Here is a 19997-nt window from a genome sequence, read left to right on the forward strand (position 1 = left end):
GAGCCAATCACAAGCCAGGAGACTCTGCACTCCACCCAGCATGACGTGGTACCCTTACACGTCGATAGCAGTGGTTGGCTGGCCAGATCAGCTGACCCTGGAATAGACTAGCTCCTGCCCGCGCTGCTCGCGTCATTCTCTGTCTGGATGCCGCTAGGGAGAGAGCTGCTGCTGGTCAGGGAAAGCGTTAGGGTGTTCTATTAGAATAGTGTTAGGCAGGAGTGATTCTACAAGAACCCAATAGTCCTTCTTAGAGCTACAATAACGTTTTATTTTACTTTTTTTTGGTTTGCTTGTGGCTGGGCTTGCTGCTGTTAGTAGTGCAGCTAGTACCATATTGTGAGTAATTTGCAGGGAGACTTGTGTTTAGCTCTTAGTGACACACATATCCACCTCAAACACCGAAGTGGGACAATTTATTAGGGGTTTGATTTGAATTAGGCACAGTCTGCTGATTTATTTATTTTTTACGTTTATTTATCTTATTACTCAAAGTCATCTGGCACAGCACAAAATCCAGTTGTGTGCTGTCAGTGTAGGTTAGAAACTAGCCATAGCAATAGGATAGCATCGTTTTGTTTAAAAAAAAAAACACAAAAAAAAAAATTTGAAGTTTACAATTTAATTTTGAAAATGTTTAACCCGAGGGCTAGGGGTAGAGGACGAGGGCGTGGACGTGGGCATCCAACTACTGCAGGGGTCAGAGGCCGTGGTCCTGGGCGGGGTGAGACACCACCTGCTGATGAGGGAGCAGGGGAACGCCGCAGAGCTACACTCCCTAGGTTCATCATGTCTCAAGTTACTGGGACTTGTGGTAGAGCACTGTTGAGGCCAAAACAGTGCGAAGAGGTGATGTCGTGGATTGCGGACAATGCTTCTAGCCATTTGTCCACCAGTCAGTCTTCCACGCAGTCCACCCATGTCACCGAAATCAGCACTCCTCCAGCTCCTCCACCTCAGCCTCCTTCCCCCCAGTCTGCCCCCTCCCAGCAAAATTTGGCATTTGAACCGGCATACTCTGAGGAGCTGTTTTCTGGACTCTTCCCACAGTCACAAACCACTTGTCCGGTTGCTGCTGAGCAATTTTCCGATAACCAGGTTTTCCACCGGTCGCAGTCTGTGGGTAATGATGACATTATTGACGTAGTGGAAGAAGTGTGTAAAGAGGTGTCGGACGATGAGGAGACACGGTTGTCAGACAGTGGCAAAGTTGTTGTCAGGGCAGGAAGTCCGAGGGGGGAGCAGACTGATGGATCGGAGGATGATGAGGTGACAGACCCAAGCTGGGTTGATAGGCCGGGTGAACACAGTGCTTCTGAGACGGAGGCGAGTCCTATGGGAGAACAGGTTGGAAGAGGCAGTGGTGGGGCCAGACGGAGAGGCAGGGCCAGAGCTGGTGCATCACCGCCAAATGTTGCCCGTAGTCAAGCTCCCGTGGCGAGGGCTAGATTTTCAGAAGTCTGGAGGTTCTTTAAAGAAACACCGGATGACCGACGGACTGTGGTGTGCAACCTTTGCCAAACCAGGATCAGCAGGGGTTCCACCACTACTAGCTTAACTACCACCAGTATGCGCAGGCATATGAATGCTAAACACCCCACTCAATGGCACCAAGCCCGTTCACCTCCGGCCGGGCACACCACTGCTCCTTCCCCTGTGTCATCTGCTAGTCAGCCCCCTGCCCAGGACCACGGCCCAAACACCTCCCGTGCGAAAACCCCATCTTCGCCTCCACGATCCTCCACAGCATCCACCAGCGTTCAGCTCTCCATACCCCAGACGCTGGAGCGCAAAAGGAAGAATAGCGCAACCCACCCACACGCCAAAGCCCTCAACGCCCACATCTCCAAGTTGCTTAGCCTGGAGATGCTGCCCTATAGGCTGGTAGAGACCGAGGCCTTTCGAAACCTCATGGCGGCAGCCACCCCTCGGTATTCGGTCCCCAGCCGCCACTACTTTTCCCGATGTGCCGTCCCAGCCCTGCACAAGCACGTGTCAGAGAACATCATCCGTGCCCTGACCAACACCGTTTCTGACAAGGTCCACCTGACCACGGACACGTGGACGAGTGCTGCCGGGCAGGGCCACTATATATCGCTGACGGCACATTGGGTTAACTTGGTGGAGGCTGGGACCGAGTCTGACCCTGGGGCTGGTCATATACTGCCGACGCCGAGGATTGCGGGGCCTACCTCGGTCCAGGTCTCAAAGGCCTACTATGCCTCCTCCTCCTCCCACCCCTCCTCCACCTCCTCCTCCGAATTACCATCCGTGGGCATGGCGCCATCAGTCGGTAGCTCTAGGCACAGCAGCAGTGCCGTCGCTAAGCGACAGCAGGCGGTGCTCAAACTGCTGAGCCTAGGCGATAAAAGGCACACCGCCCAAGAGCTATTGCAGGGCATCACGGCGCGGACTGATCTGTGGCTGGCACTGCTAAACTTGAAGCCAGGCATGATTGTGTGTGACAACGGCCGTAACCTGGTGGCGGCTCTGCAACTCAGCAGACTGACACATGTGCCATGCCTGGCCCATGTGTTAAATCTCATAGTTCAGCGTTTCCTCAAGACATACCCCAATCTGTCTGATTTGCATTTCAGGAAGTCCAGCACATATGCTGCCACTCTCAGGGCAGCGCAGCGCCGCCTCCAACTGCCCGCTCACCGACTGTTGTGCGACGTGCCCACAAGGTGGAATTCAACATTAACCATGTTATCCAGAGTTTACCAGCAGCGCAGAGCGATTGTAGACTGCCAGATGTCAACTTCCACCAGAACTGGTAGTCAGGTCAGTCAGCTTCCTCAAGTCTACAATGAGGAGTGGACGTGGATGTCTGATATCTGTCAGGTGCTGAGTAACTTTGAGGAGTCAACACAGATGGTCAGTGGCGATGCCGCCATCATCAGCCTCACCATCCCGCTGCTTGGCCTGTTGAAAAACTCTCTGGTCAGCATGAAGTCGGAAGCTTTGCGCTCGTCACAAGAGAAGGGGGAAAAAGATTCCCTTGTTGATAGCCAAAGCACCCTTAGGTCTGTTTCTCAGCGCATATCGGAGGAGGTGGAGGAGGTTGAGGAGGAAGAGGAGGAGAATGTTGGCGAGACAGATGAGGGGACCATTGTTCAGTCCTTCACTGTTCAGCGTGTATGGGCAGAAGAAGAGGATTTGGAGGAGGAGGAAATGGGCAGTCAGGCCAGTGAGGGGAGTGAATTCTTGCGCGTTGGGACTCTGGCGCATATGGCAGATTTCATGCTAGGCTGCCTATCCCGTGACCCTCGCGTTCAAAGAATTTATTCCAGCACCGATTACTGGGTATTCACTCTCCTGGACCCACGGTACAAGCAAAATCTTTACACTCTCATCCCTGGAGAGGAAAGGAGTGTGAGAATGCATGAATACCAGCAGGCCCTGGTGCACAAGCTGGAACAGTATTTCCCTTCTGACAGCGCTAGCGGCAGAGGGCGTACTTCTGCGGGCAAGTAGCGAGGGAGAGTAGGCGAGCAGGCAGCTTTTCCAGCACTGGCAGGGGTACGCTTTACAAGGCCTTTGCCAGTTTTATGTCACCCCAGCAAGACACTGTCACCTGTCCCCAGTCTCGGCAGAGTAGGGCTGATCTTTACAGAAAGATGGTGAGGGAGTACGTAGCTGACCATACCATCGTCTTAAATGATCACACAGCTCCCTACAACTACTGGGTATCAAAGCTGGACATGTGGCACGAACTGGCGCTGTACGCCTTGGAGGTTCTTGCCTGCCCTGCCGCTAGCGTGTTGTCCGAGCGGGTTTTCAGTGCAGCTGATGGCATCATCACCGATAAGCGTACACGCCTGTCGACTGACAGCGCTGACAGGCTGACGCTTATCAAGATGAATAAAGCCTGGATTTCTCAGGATTTTCATTCTCCACCAGGTGAAAGAAGCTCAATCTGAATAATGTATGCACTCCTCCTCCTCATTTTCCTCCTTCTCCTCCTCTTTGTACACTAAAGCAGAGGAAACTGGCTATTTTTTGCCAGGGCTAACTGGCTCTAGCTATAGTACTCTATGTATTTAATTTTTCTGGAGGGCCACCTACCCGGTCCTCTGTTTTAAGCAATTTTTGGGAGTGCCACATACAGGCACTCAATCTATTTAATTTTTCTGGAGGACCACCTACCTGCTCCTCTGGTTTGAAAACTTTTTTGGACTGCACATACAGACACTATCCAAATTAATTTGTCTCCAAAGCAGCCTCCACATGTCGTCTTTTTAGCTGGCTCCACACGTTGTCTCCATTGCTACCTCCACACGTCATCGCCATAGCTGCCTCCAAAAGTCATCCATATAGCTGCCTCCATACATGGTCTCCTTATCAAACGAACTGTGTCAGGCCGAATTTTAGGTTGTTTTCATGGATTCCACATCAAACTTGTTAACTTTGTCGCCACCCTGCTGTGTAATCCACAAAATATACTGGCAAACTTATCATTTACCGATATTATTTCAGCGCTTCTTGCGCATCTGTTTACATTCCCCTCACCCGCCATATCCCAAACTTATAAGAACGCTACTACACTTGATCGTATACAAAAGGTTCTTAGAAGTGCTGTTTGGGGAGTAGCCTAGAGACAGGGGCTTGGATTGGCGAAAGCTTGCCTGGCAGCGGAGCGCCAGCTCCATCTCAAGATCCAACTAACATAGTTTTAACTGCAGTACCTTTAATCTTCTACTAGTCCACTGCCTCCATACATGGTCCCCTTATCAAACGAGCTGTGTCAGGCAGAATTTTGGGTTGTTTTCATGGATTTCACATCAAACTTGTTAACTTTGTTGCCACCCTGCTGTGTAATCCACAAAATATACTGGCAAACTTTTATCATTTACCGATATTATTTCAGCGCTTCTTGCGCATCTGTTTACATTCCCCTCACCCGCCATAACCCAAACTTATAAGAACGCTACTACACTTGATCTTATACAAAAGGTTCTTAGAAGTGCTGTTTGGGGAGTAGCCGAGAGACAGGGGCTTGGATAGGCGAAAGCTTGCCTGGCAGCGGAGCGCCAGCTCCATCCCAAGATCCAACTAACATAGTTTTAACTGCAGCACCTTTAATCTACTACTAGTTCACTGCCTCCATACATCGTCCCCTTATCAAACGAGCTGTGTCAGGCAGAATTTTCAGGTGTTTCACCAGATACATAGTGGAACGCGGCCCGTCTTTCGCCGCCATGCTGGAGACCTGAAGTTGCAATCATAGCAGCGCAATATGGATGCCCCATACTGTCGCTCTTAATCATGGAACCATTTCCGTAAAAACAATTGAAAATAGAACCACTATGCTATTCCATTATTCCTAGATGAAATATTCAAACGACCCGGCCTGCTTTGAAAATTATAATTTTTTCAAAGTAAACGCTTCTGGCCCCCAGGCCCTTTTTGGGTGGGGAGGAGCCGAGAGACAGGGGCTTGGACAGGCGAAAGCTCGCCTGGCAGTGGACCGCCAGCTCCATCCCAAGATTAGGCAGCCTCAGAGGCATCCATGCATGCTGCCCCTGCTGTTTCCTGTCCATTTTGCCTCCACGATCCTCCACAGCGTCCACCAATGTCTCATTTCAACTCTCTATACCCCAGACGCTGGAGCACGAGAGGATATGCAGCACATCATCCACTTATCAAACGAGCTGTGTCAGGCAGAATTTTCAGGTGTTTAACCAGATACATAGTGGAACTCGGCCCATCTGTCGCCACCATGCTGGAGACCTGAAGTTGCAATCATAGCAGCGCAATATGAATGCCCCATACTGTCGCTCTTAATCATGGAAGTCGTCTCCATGGCTGCCTCCACATGTCGTCCCCTTATCAAAAGAGCTGTGTCAGGCTCATTTTTCGGGTGTTTCACCAGATACGTTATGGAACTTGGTCACTATGTCGCCACCATGCTGTGTTATCGACTAAATATACCGTCAACCTTTTGTTCACATAGGAAATCATTTCAGCGCTTCTTGCTCACCTCCTTTGGTGAAGCCTGAGTCCATTTAGGGTATGACACTCTCTAGCCTGCCGCTGCTGCCTCTGCATGCCGTCCCCTATAGTGTTAGGGTCAATTATTGCATGTTTTAGATGCTATCTAGCCTCATTCGGTCACTCTGTCATGGCCATGCTGTTGCCCATAATTTTGGCATAATGGTACGATTAAGCAGCCTCAGAGGCATCCATGCATGCTGCCCCTGCTGTTTCCTGTCCATTTCCGTGGTGTTTCCATCCTTTTCTGAGGTTCCCAGGTGTTTGGCCAAGCTTCCCTGTGCAGAGCCTTGGTCCCCTTGAAAAATGCTCGAGTCTCCCATTGACTTCAATGGGGCTCGTTATTCGAGACGAGCACTCGAGCATCGGGAAAAGTTTGTCTCGAATAACGAGTACCCGAGCATTTTAGTGCTCGCTCATCTCTAGTGAGGAACATTACATACAGTGAGGAACAGTACTGCCATATAGTAAGGGACACTACCCCCATAGAGTGAGTGACTCTACCGCCATACAGTGAGGAACACTACCCCCATGAAATGAGGAACACTACCGCCATACAGTGAGGAACACTACCTCCATACTGTGAGGAACACTACCTCCATACTTTGAAGAATACAGCCGTACATTGAGGAACATTACCGCCATACAGTGAGGGACACTACCCTCATATATTGTGGGACTTTACCGGCATTCAGTGAGGGACACTACCGCCATACAGTGAGGGACACTACCGCCATACAGTGAGGGACACTACCGCCATACAGTGAGGAACACTACCCCCATGAAATGAGGAACACTACCGCCATACAGTGAGGAACACTACCTCCATACCGTGAGGAACACTACCTCCATACTTTGAAGAATACAGCCGTACATTGAGGAACATTACCGCCATACAGTGAGGGACACTACCCTCATATATTGTGGGACTTTACCGGCATTCAGTGAGGGACACTACCGCCATACAGTGAGGGACACTACCGCCATACAGTGAGGAACACTACCGCCATACAGTGAGGGACACTAGCGCCATACAGTGAGGAACAATACCGCCATACAGTGATGATCACTAAACCCATTCAGTGAGGATCACTACTGCCATACAGTTAGGGACACTACCACCATACAGTGAGGAACACTACCGCCATACACTGAGGAATACAGCCACGCAGTGAGGAACACTACCCCCCATACAGTGAGGAACATTACTGCCATATAGTAAGGGAATACTGCCGCCACACAGTGAGGAATACAGCCATACAGTGAGGAATACTACCGCCATACAGTGAGGAACACTACCGCCATACAGTGAGGAACACTACCGCCATACAGTGAGGAACACTACCGCCATATAATGTGGGACACTACCCCCATACAGTGAGGAACTCTACCGCCATACATTGAGGAACATTACCGCCATACAGTTAGGAACACTGCCCCCATACAGTGAGGAACACTACCCCTATACAGTGAGGAACAGTTCTTTACCCGTGTAACACGTTGTGCTAGCGGCCAGTTTGCTAATATAGGTTTAAAAAAATTGAAATTCCTTCCCACGAATTACTGTAAACTTCGGATTCGTGACGAATCAAAGTTTTCTTGAAATTCTAAATTAGAATTATTAGAATCCATTCGCCCATCTCTATGCTCTTTACATCAACATGCCAGTGCTGATATTTGTTATGTGACTTTACATGAGAACCCATCCCCTAATAAGATTGGGTTGTAGTACTTTATAATAGGTCCTATATTTAAAACAAATTCAGACACACTCTCCATGTATTTTTAAAATTCAATTTTTTTATTTTTTTGAAAGTCTTTGGACTTATGGTCAAAGGAGCAAAGCTCTACCTTCGGGCAATCCATTTTCGGTGATTAAAGGTGCAGAAAGCTATCCAAGAGATCTATGGACGCATGGTGAAGAGAGCGAAGATCTACATTCGTGCAGTCCTTTTGTGGTTATTGAAGTTGCACAAAGCTATCCTTCAAGAGGTCTGTGGACTCATGGTGAAGGGAGCAAATCTCTATCCCCAGGCAGTCTATTTGCAGTGATTGACGGTGCAAAAAGCTATCCTCCAAGAGGTCTATAGACGTATGGTGAAGATAGCAAATCTCTACCTTTAGGCAGTCCATTTTCGGTGATTGGAGGTGCACAAAGCTATCACTCAAGAGGTCTATGGTCTGATGGTGACGATGGCTAAGCTTTTCCTTCAGGCAGTCCATTTTTTTGTGATTGAAGGTGCTCAAAGCTTTCCTTCAAGAGGATGCTTTGAGAAGGGAGCACAGTGGCTGAGTGAGTAGCACTTCTGCCTTGCAACTATGGGGTCATGGGTTTGAATCCCACCCAGGTCACCATCTGCAAAGAGTTTGTATGTTCTCTCTGTGCTTGCATGGGTTTCCTCCAGGTACTCCGGTTTCCTCCAACACTACAAAACATACTGTTAGGTTTTTTAGATTGTGTGCACCATGGGGACAGGGACCGCTTTGCGCTGCGTAATCTGTGTGCGCTATATAAATTAAGAATTATTTTTTAAAAAATAAAGAATTATTATTACCTTCAGGCAGTCCATTTTTGGTGATTGAAGGTGCACAAAGATATCTTTCAAGAGGTCTATGGTGTAGGGTAGAGGTTGTATTAACGCCTCATTATGCATCATTGACGCATGATGAGGCGCCACTACCCCACAAAATAATTGCCATGCGTAGAAATACGCTTCTTAGTAGTATTAATAGAATTCTTATGATCCCAGCAGGAACGGAGAGCGGTGTCAGGTGAGTGCGAGCCCCAGCCGGGGAGTACATTGCACTCTATGTACAGTGTTTGTGCTGTGTATAGTAAATGTGCTGTGTGTAGTGTGTGTGCTGTGTATAGTGTGTGTAGTGTTTGTGCTGTGTGTAGTGTATGTGCTATGTGTAGTGTGTGTGTTTTGTGGTGTGTGTATGCTGTGTGTAGTGTGTGGGCTGTGTATAGTGTGTGTAGTGTTTGTGCTGTGTATAGTGTATGTGCTATGTGTAGACTGTGCCCTGTGTGTAGTGTGTGTGTAGTGTGTGTGCTGTGTATGTGATGTGTGTAGTGTGTGTGGTGTGTAGTGTGTGTAGTGTTTGTGCTGTGTGTAGTGTGTATGCTGTGTATAATGAGTGTTCTGTGTGTTGTGTGTGTCCTGTGTGTAGTGTGTGTGCTGTGTATGTGCTGTGTGTAGTGTGTGTGCTGTTTATGGTGTGTGTTCTGTGTGTTGTGTGTGTCCTGTGTGTAGTGTGTGATCTGTGTGTGTGTGTAGTATTTGTCCTGTGTGTAGTGTGTGGGCTGTGTATATTGTGTGTGTGTGCTGTGTATAGTGTGTGTGTGTGCTGTGTATAGTGTGTGTGCTGTGTATAGCGTGTGTTCTGTGTGTCCTGTGTGTAGTGTGTGATCTGTGTGTAGTGTGTGATCTGTGTGAAGTGTGTAGTATTTGTCCTGTGTATAGTGTGCGGGCTGTGTATAGTGTGTGTGCTGTGTATAGTGTATGGGCTGTGTGTAGTGTGTGTGCTGTGTGGTGTATGTATGCTGTGTGTAGTGTGTGTGCAGTGTGTAGTGTGTGTGCTGTGTATAGTGTGTATAGTGTTTGTGTTGTGTGTAATGTATGTGCTGTGTGTAGTGTGTGTCCTGTGTGTAGTGTTTGTGCTGTATGTAGTGTGTGTGCTGTGTATAGTGTGTGTGCTGTGTGTAGTGTGTGTGCTGTGTATAGTGTGTGTGCTGTGTATAGTGTGTATAGTGTTTGTGCTGTGTGTAATGAATGTGCTGTCTGTAGTGTGTGTCCTGTGTGTAGTGTGTGTCCTGTGTGTAGTGTTTGTGCTGTGTGCAGTGTATGTGCTATGTGTAGTGTGTGTGCTATGTGTAGAGTGTGTGTTTTGTGGTGTGTGTATGCTGTGTGTAGTGTGTGCGCTGTGCATAGTGTGTGTAGTGTTTGTGCTGTGTATAGTGTATGTGCTATGTGTAGACTGTGTCCTGTGTGTAGTGTGTGTGTAGTGCGTGTGTAGTGTGTGTGCTGTGTATGTGATGTGTGTAGTGTATGTGCTGTGGGTGTGGTGTGTAGTGTTTGTGCTGTGTGTGTGGTCTGTGTAGTGTGTGTGCTGTATATAGTGTGTGTTCTGTGTGTTGTGTGTGTCCTGTGTGTAGTGTGTGTGCTGTGTATGTGCTGTGTGTAGTGTGTGTCCTGTGTGTGTGCTGTGTGTAGTGTGTGTGCTGTGTGTAGTGTGTGTGCTTTGTGTAATGTGTTTGTTGTGTGTAGTATATGTGTGTGCTGTATGTAGTGTGTGTCAGGTGTATGTGTGCTGTTTGTAGTGAGTGTGCGGGGTATGTGTGCTGTGTGTAGTGTGTGTGCTGTGTGTAGTGAGTGTGCGGAGTGTGTGTTGTGTGTAGTGTGTGTGTAGTGAGTGTGCTGAGTGTGTGTGTGTGTGATGTAAGTGTGCTTTGTATATTGTGTGTGTGAAGTGTATAGTGTGTGTGTGTTGTGTGTTGTGAGTGTACGGTGTGTGTGTGTACTATGTATAGCGTGTGTGTGTTGTGTGTGCTGTGTGTGTTGTGTGTGCTGTGTATCGTGTGTTTGTGTGCTGTGTATAGGGTGTGTGTTGTGTGTAGTGTGTGCTGTGTATAGTGTGTGTGCTGTGTATAGTGTGTAGTGTATGTGCTGTGTGTAGTGTGTGTCCTGTATGTAGTGTGTGTACTGTGTATAGTGTGCGTGGTGTGTGTCCGGTGTGTGTGTGTTGTTTGTAGTGAGTGTGCGGAGTATGTGTGCTGTGTGTAGTGTGTGTGCTGTGGGTAGTGAGTGCGTGTTTGTGTGTAGTGATTGTGCGGTGTGTGTACAGGACCAGATTAAGGTTGGTGGGGACCCCTGGGCGCAAAATATGGTGGAGACCCCCATTGAATGCAGTCCAGACAGGGTATCCCGACGATTTCCGATTTGCGCCAAATTCCGCCGGGATTTTGGCACACGCGATCGGATTTGGAAATGGGGGGGGGGCATGGCCTTCAGAGAACCCGACGGATTCATTAAAACCTGTGTGTAGTGTGTGTGCTGTGTATGTGCTGTGTGTAGTGTGTGTCCTGTGTGTAGTATATGTGTGTGCTGTATGTAGCGTGTGTCAGGTGTATGTGTGCCGTTTGTAGTGAGTGTGCGGGGTATGTGTGCTGTGTGTAGTGTGTGTGCTGTGTGTAGTGAGTGTGCGGAGTGTGTGTTGTGTGTAGTGTGTGTGTGTTGTGAGTGTGCTGTGTGTAGTGAGTGTGTGGTGTGAGTGTGTGAAGTGTATAGTGTGTGTGTGTTGTGTGTTGTGAGTATACGGTGTGTGTGTGTACTATGTATAGTGTGTGTACTATGTATAGTGTGTGTGCTGTGTATCGTGTGTGTGTGCTGTGTATCGTGTGTTTGTGTGCTGTGTGTAGTGTTTGTGCTGTGTGTAGTATATGTGCTGTGTGTAGTGTGTGTCCTGTATGTAGTGTGTGTACTGTGTATAGTGTGCGTGGTGTGTGTAGTGTGTGTCCGGTGTGTGTGTGTTGTTTGTAGTGAGTGTGCGGAGTGTGTGTGCTGTGGGTAGTGCGTGTGTTTGTGTGTAGTGATTGTGCGGTGTGTGTACAGGACCAGATTAAGGTTGGTGGGGACCCCTGGGTGCAAAATATGGTGGAGACCCCCATTGAATGCAGTCCAGACAGGGTATCCCGACAATTTCCGATTTGCGCCGAATTCCGCCGGTATTTTGGCGCACACGATCGGATTTGGAAATCGGTGGGGCATGGCGTTCGGAGAACCCGACGGATTCGTTAAAACCGGGGAACTTAAAAAAAAAAGTGTCGAATTCCACGCACTTACCTGCACCAAGTAATAGAAGGTGAACTCCGGTGAATTCCGACGGACTTCAGCACAGCAGTGACACCTGGTGGATATCGGCGCACGGATTTTAGTGAACCCCAGCAGAACCCGAATTAGCGTCGAAGCCCGCCGCTGGAACGTGACTGGACCGGGTAAGTAAATGTGCCTCAATTTGTATAGCTCCCCCAGCAATCACTAGATACAGCTCCCCCAGCAATCACTAGATACATTTCCCCCAGCAATCACTATATACAGCTTACCCAGTAATCACTGTATATAGCTCCCCCAGAAATCACTATATACAGCTCCCCCAGCAATCAATGCATACAGCTCCCCCAGCAATCACTGCATACAGCTCCCCCAGCAATCACTATATACAGCTCCCCCAGCAATCACTGTATACAGCTCCCCCAGCAATCACTAGATACATTTCCCCCAGCAATCACTAGATACATTTCCCCCAGCAATCACTAGATACAGCTCCCCCAGCAATCACTAGATACATTTCCCCCAGCAATCACTATATACAGCTCCCCCAGCAATCACTATATACAGCTCCCCCAGCAATCACTAGATACATTTCCCCCAGCAATCACTAGACACAGCTCCCCCAGCAATCACTATATACAGCTCCCCAAGAAATCACTATATACAGCTCCCCCAGTAATCAATATATATAGCTCCCCCAGCAATCACTGTATACAGCAACCCCAGCAATCACTGTATACAGCTTACCCAGCAATCACTTTATACAGCTCCCCCAGCAATCACTTTATACAGCTCCCCAGCAATCACTGTATATAGCTCCCCCAGCAATCACTATATACAGCTCCCCCAGCAATCACTATATACAGCTTCCCTAGCAATCACTATATACAGCTCCCCCAGCAATCACTATATACAGCTCCCCTAGCAATCACTATATACAGCTCCCTCAGAAATCACTATATACAGCTCCCCCAGAAATCACTATATATAGCTCCCCTAGCAATCACTGTATACAGCTCCCCCAGCAATCACTGTATACAGCTTACCCAGTAATCACTGTATATAGCTCCCCCAGCAATCACTTTATACAGCTCCCCCAGCAATCACTGCATACAGCACCCCCAGTAATCACTGTATACAGCTCCCAGTAATCACTTTATACAGCCCCCAGTAATAACTATATATGGCTCCCCAGCAATAGCTATATAGAGCCCCAAACATTACCCATATGATATTCAGTCCCACAGCATTAACAATTTACATCCCTCTATAAAAACAATATACATACTCCCTATAATAACTATATAGTTCCCCTATAATAACTATACACATCCCCTATAATAACTATACACAACTCCCTATAACTATATACAGCCCCCCTATAACTATATACTTCCTTCCTATAATAACTATGTACAGCCCCCCTATAAATATATACAACCCCCTTATAATAATTATATGCAGACCCATATAATAACTGTATACCGTTTCCCTATAATAACTATAAACCCCCCTATAATAACAATATACTCCTATAATAAATAACTACATGCAGACTCCTTTTATTTCTATACACCCCCCCATTATAAATATATACAATCCCCCTATAATAACTATATACAGTTGTAGATGAAATAATAACATTTCATCATTCCCCCTATGCGTGCCAAACTCATCTTCCCTCGCGATATGGGATGTAAACAAAAATGGTGGTGCCCTCCTACAAACATCAAGGTGACTGTCGCAGCATGTGATGTCACACTTTGCGCGGCCAGCAGCAGGGCCCTGCCATTTTTGTTTACATGCGATCGTCTATGGCAGTTCAGGGAATTTATTGTTCCCTCGGTCTACCATAGACAAAAGGCAGAAACATCAAATACAATGTTGGCGATTCGGGCGGTCATGCGACCACCAGAAAAGCCCACATTTGGTGGTGGCCCCTATAAGGACAAAGTGGTGGGGGCCCCGGCGCCCCTGGAGCCCCCCCCCCCTATGATCTGGTCCTGTATGTGCAGTGTGTGTGTGCTGTGTGTAGTGAGTGTGCAGTGTGTGTGTGTGTAGTGTGTGTGTAGTGTATGTGGTGTGTGTAGTGTGTGTGTGTTGTGTGTGTTGTATGTAGTGTGTGTGGTGTGTGTGGTGTGTGTGGTGTATGTAGTGTGTGTGTAGTGTGTGGTGTGTGTAGTGTGTAGTGTGTATATGCTGTGTGTGCTGTATGTAGTGTGTGTTGTGTTTGCTGTGTGTAGTCTGTGTGCAGTGAAGATAATTTTCAAGTATAAATAAAGTCTGTTAACATTATATAAAGCTATGACTTAAATATTTGTATTATAGAAAATTTCATACTACTACTTGGCTAAAAATACTCCCCAAAAATAGTAAGAGAAGTATTATCACCCTTCTTGAAAAATGTTAGTGTGACCTCTGGTGAAGGGAGCAAAGCATTACCTTCAGGAAGTACATTTTTGGTGACTGAAAGTGCACAAAGCTATCCTTAAAAATAATAATAATTCTTTATGTAGCGCACAAAGATTATGGAGAGCTGCACAAACTTGCAAAATCAGTCCCTGTCCCCTATGGGGCTCACAATATAATAAACCTTCCAGTATGATTTGGAATGTGGGAGAAAACCGGAGGACCCGGAGGAAACCCACGCAAACACAAAAAGGACATACAAACTCTTTGCAGATTTTGACCCTGGAAATTGAACCCAGGTCCCCAGCTCTGCAAGGCTGTTATGCTAACCTCTAAGCAAAGCTCTACCTTCGGGCAATCCATTTCCAGGGATTGAAGGTGCACAAAGCAAACCTTCAAGAGGTCTATGGATGCAATAATGAAGGTAGCGAAGCTCTACATTTGTGCAGTCCACTTGTGGTGATTTGGTTTATGGTCGCATGATGAAAGGAGTGAAGTTCTAACTTTAGGCAGTCCATTTCAGTCCCGAGAAGCTCCTTGGATGGTTGTAGGTCTGGTGAACTGCAGTGACTGAACAAGTTGTGGCCACTGTGGCTAACAGTTGTTGCTGCAGACTTGTAGAGGTCCTCTGGTTCATCTTTTCACTGGATCTTTTCACGCTATGCTTAATATCTATGTTAGATGATCTATTGCCTATAAATGAGCAAATATATGTATAATGTGAGTGTGAGGGACACAGTATATCATATTGCATAATAACTGCGTGTGGTGCAGTCAACAGAAAAATATGGCTATTGTTTGCTCAAAAGAAAACCTAAAAAAAGGGTTTGACTTTCAGGGAAGGAATCGGCATGACCAAAACTGCTCCAAAAATCATCCAAGTACGCCAAAAATTTCTTGCAATAGTGGTAATGTTGGACTAGAGAATATTAACATAATATAGGCCTCAATTGTCAAATTGGATAGCAGTATAATTCAATTCAGTTTTTACCTAATCGCTGAGAAATAAAGATTGTCAGTGGTTCCTACCTCTGGTGTCCGCCATTTGGGTCGGTTCTGAAATGTCACTAGAACACTCCTCTTTCATGGTATAGTTTCCTCTCTGGGTGAGACTGCCAATCCATCCCCAGGATTTCCGGAGCAGGGCTAAGAACTTGCTTTTGTTTTATCTCTTAGTTTCTTCTTCTTTGTTTGCTCTTCTCCCTCTGGCTCTCCATCCTCATTGATATTGTCCTCCTGTTCATAGTGCTGCTTGTACACCACATCCATGCCTTGGAGCTACTCCTGGATCAGGTCATGTTCTTTTGGGATGGGTTGCTCTACAGGGCAGATGGTAGATGCAGTACAGTACTCGTTATATCCAACATCCAAGCTTTGGAGCTGCTCCTGGATTTGGTTCTTCCAGGATGGTTTGTTCTTCAAGGCTAGTGGTAGCTGCTGCATTACAGTGCTCAATGTATCCGGCATCAAAGCCTAGGAGCTGCTTCTGGATCTGGTTGTATTCTTCCAGGCTGGTTTGCTCCTCAAGGCTGGCCATGGATGTTGCTGTCTCCATGTCCCCAGTCATAATGACAGAGTGGGCGCTGTGTGCTGCCTTTTATACCCTAGGGGCGGGCCTTGCTGCATGAACTTGCTCCTGATTGGTCGGTTTAGTTGGGTGTGGCCTATTATGCAAATTAGAGCGGATATGTATATGGAAGTTATCTGAGCTTTGTGATGTCATCACCTGTGGCTTGAGGTTCCAGGTCATTATGACATCATCAACAATATCTCATACAGTATTTATTTACAGACATTAAAAAAGAAAAAGTCAGTTCACCTCTCTTGCCACATGGCCATTAGAACACCGTTATTCCATGCGAGGATCACCTTGGCTTCTCAGGCAAATCACGAGCAAAAAAATCTGAAGAAAGATCCCGCTGCAGACTGGTTCCTTAAAATATCAATCCAATGGTTTTATTTTGAAAATCCGATAAAAAATCCAAACAGGCTAATAGAGATCTTGGGAAGGCACACAAGAAGAAATCAGGCAAACCCTACGCGTTTCGATAAAGTCTTACTCATGGCTGAACACATTATTTAGTGTTTCCTGTTAAAGAACCCTTTCAAACCGGAAGCCAAGCTGATCACCTGAGAAGCGTACAGGTGGACAGACTAATCAAGGCCGGAGCAAAAGGGTGAAAAACAAACCGGTATGATAGAAAAAACATGTACATATTTGTAAAAACATTTTTACAGTTCTGTATTCATCATGGAATATCTCTTATTAAATATCCATACCTGCTTGTTAAACACAATATTGTGCTATACGTGTACCACACCTGAGTGAAGTTGGCCCCCCCACCTTGTTCAAATCAAACAAAATTGGTGTCAAACGTTTGTGCTACATTTGTGCTGGTTTGTGCAGCAGAAATTTTTGTTTGTGCCGCTATCGTTTTCGAGATTTTAATGAAAGTTTACAGAGGTCATCAGAGGTCAACCAGCCCCCCCACATTGCCCAAATCAAACAAAACTGGTGCCGAACAATTCTGCTACGTTTGTGCTGGTTTGTGCTGTGTAAATTTTTGTTTGTGCTGCTTTTGTTTTGAATATATGAACAAAAAATGAAAGTTCAAAAGTTCAAGCAGCCCCCCCACATTAACGGAATCAAACAAAACTGGTGTCAAACGGTAGTGCTACGTTTGTGCTGGTTTGTGCTGCAAAAATTTTTGTTTGTGCTGCTATAATTTTTAAGGTATGTTCAGGTGTTTGAGGTGTTTAGGATGAACTGGTAAAAAACAAACTTAGTGACACTTCCCTGGTTTGATCACCAGGGGGAGCTAGCAAACACATTGTACTTTGGAAGAAATGAACTCTGATGACCTCTGCAAAAAAGTATGAATATATTAAAAATGATAGCGGCACAAACGAAAATTTTTGCTGCACAAAGCAGCACAAACGTAGCACTAACATTTGACACCTGTTTTGTTTAATTCGGTTAATGTGGGGGGGCTGGCTGAACTTTTGAACTTTCATTTTTTGTTCATATATTCAAAACAAAAGCAGCACAAACAAAAATTTGAGCAGCACAAACCAGCACAAACGTAGCAGAATTGTTCGGTCCCAGTTTTGTTTGATTTGGGCAACGTGGGGGGGGCTGGTTGACCTCTGATGACCTCTGGAAACTTTCATTAAAATCTTAAAAACGATAGCGGCACAAACGAAAATTTCTGCTGCACAAACCAGCACAAACGTAGCACTAACGTTTGACACCAATTTTGTTTGATTTGAACAAGGTGGAGGGGCCAACTTCACTCAGGTGTGTACCACTCACTTTTAATAAAAATACATGAAATTATGCCGTTTATTTAGGCCATGTGGGACACTTGTTTCTGATGCGAAGATCCAATTTCTTTTGTGATCTCCCCCTCTTCTTGGTTTAAAAACTTTTTCTATTGCCTGGCATGAAAACGAACTACAATCACCAGCGTGTGTGTTTCTAAAATGCTTTGACACAGCTGATATGTTCACAGCATTAGAATTGTCTACATCGGACAAATGTCTTATTCTCGTTTTTAATGTGTTTGTCCAGGATGGTATCAGTTTGCAAGATAGGAATATGTTTTTTAATTATTTTTGGCACTTTATGAAATTGGGGACTATATTTGTAGAAAAGACAATCGAGAATTTCTTATTCATCTTACGTACTGGCATTGTTACTGATTGTTGTTTGTCCTTATGGACAAGGTCCACTCTGGGGATATCAGATACTATCTTACTAGCTCTCTGCAAGATCCAAGCAGGATATTTTCTGTTTTTTAGATTTTTACATGTTTTATCCTGTTCCTTCCTGTAGGTGAGTCCATCCGAACAATTTCTTTTTGCTCTGATCAGCTCACCAACAGGTATGTTTTTGGTTATTGATTTTTGATGACATGAGTCTACTCTCAGAATGGAGTTAGTAGCTGTGGATTTAACATAAGGAGAGATATGTACTACATCCCTGCTTGTTAAAACTATGTCCAGAAAATTAATTTGCCTTTTTTGAAGGGAAAAAGTAAACTTGAGATTCATAGTATTTGAATTCATGTAATCTACAAAATGTGCTACATTTTCTTGTGGACCTTTCCAGATAAACAGCTGGTCATCTATAAACCGCCCGTACCATTCAATCTGATCCGGATATGGGTTTAGATGTGTGACACAGGAGTATGAGTAACAGTAGAAAACCCCAACAAGGGACCACATTTTGGAGTCAAAACCCGGCAAGGAATTCTAGTGAAATATAGAATTTTTTTCAATAATATATTAATTTAACCCTAGAAGTAATAATGGGGTAACAGAAAATGACCCCACCCCTTCTTCTTCTTTTGGGCCTTGTTTATACAGCTTGTAGTATGCGCTCCAAGTGTGCTCCGTTTTATTTTTTGGATCGGTAGGATCACGGAGACACCAAATTTATATAGATTTTATTATGTCTCAGTAAATGTAAAAAAAATCAAAAATTTTGTAGAAAAATTAATTCTTATCTTGCTGCATTCTGAGGCCAAATATATTCCATACTTTAGCGTAAACTGTGTAAGGTGTCATTTTATTTATGCTAAAATTTGGAAAAAATTTGTTTTCCAAGTTCCAAATTCTCTACTTTTGGGAAAGTTTTATTTCCCGGATATTAGGAGAAAACTTTAGGTTTGATTTTTCAGATATTCACAAAAATTGCCAAAATTTATTTTTGGAGGATCCAATTTAGCTAGAAGTGACTTTATAAGGCCTATATGTTAGAATTCCCACCCAAATTATACCATTTTAGAAACTGCACCCCTCAAAATGTTAAAAAAACAACCTTTGAAAATTTTGTTAACCCTTTGAGTGTTTCATGTGGGTGAAAAACTAAGTGAAATTATGAAAATGTCATTTTCCTTATGGCTAACAAGACATTGGAGCGTATCATTCACCATAATCCACATAAGCTTAGATGTAATAAGGTCGCTCAGTTTTGGCTTGTGATTTCAAGTGGCTAGTGAACTTAAGTGGAGTTGAAAAAAGAGGAGTTTTGTGTGTGTTAAGAGTGAATCTGTTGTTTGGGTGATTGTGGACTGAGTATATAGGTAATAGCAAGGCACTTTTCTTAGTGTCACAATTTAAATAGATTTTTTTTTTCCTTTCTTTGCCTGGTCTGCTAATTGGGAGGAGGGATTAGTGTTCACACCTGATAAATTAAGGTCTAGCAACTCACTTTTGAGCTTGCTCAGTTTTGGCTTGTGATTTCAAGTGGCTAGTGAACTTAAGTGGAGTTGAAAAAAGCGGAGTTTTGTGTGTGTTAAGAGTGAATCTGTTGTTTGGGTGATTGTGGACTGAGTATATAGGAAATAGCAAGGCACTTTTCTTAGTGTCACAATTTAAATAGATTTTTTTTTCCTTTCTTTGCCTGGTCTGCTAATTGGGAGGAGGGATTAGTGTTCACACCTGATAAATTAAGGTCTAGCAACTCACTTTTGAGCTTGCCCAGTTTTGGCTTGTGATTTCAAGTGGCTAGTGAACTTAAGTGGAGTTGAAAAAAGCGGAGTTTTGTGTGTGTTAAGAGTGAATCTGTTGTTTGGGTGATTGTGGACTGAGTATATAGGTAATAGCAAGGCACTTTTCTTAGTGTCACAATTTAAATAGATTTTTTTTTTCCTTTCTTTGCCTGGTCTGCTAATTGGGAGGAGGGATTAGTGTTCACACCTGATAAATTAAGGTCTAGCAACTCACTTTTGAGCTCGCTCAGTTTTGGCTTGTGATTTC

General features: G+C 45.3%; 1 protein-coding gene across 1 annotated transcript; it reads right to left on the reverse strand.

The window, feature by feature from the left end:
- Positions 1-8412: 8412 nt before the first annotated feature.
- Positions 8413-15789, reverse strand: LOC140077080 (uncharacterized). Its single transcript, XM_072123946.1, has 2 exons — positions 15264-15789; positions 8413-14927 (listed from the first exon to the last, which is right to left on the reverse strand). Exon 2 carries the CDS (start codon positions 9922-9924, stop codon positions 9001-9003), a length of 924 nt encoding a protein of 307 aa, XP_071980047.1. The 5' UTR covers positions 9925-14927; positions 15264-15789; the 3' UTR covers positions 8413-9000.
- Positions 15790-19997: the final 4208 nt, after the last annotated feature.

Source organism: Engystomops pustulosus, chromosome 9 (genome assembly GCF_040894005.1).
Source record: "Engystomops pustulosus chromosome 9, aEngPut4.maternal, whole genome shotgun sequence".
Lineage (NCBI taxonomy): Eukaryota > Metazoa > Chordata > Amphibia > Anura > Leptodactylidae > Engystomops > Engystomops pustulosus.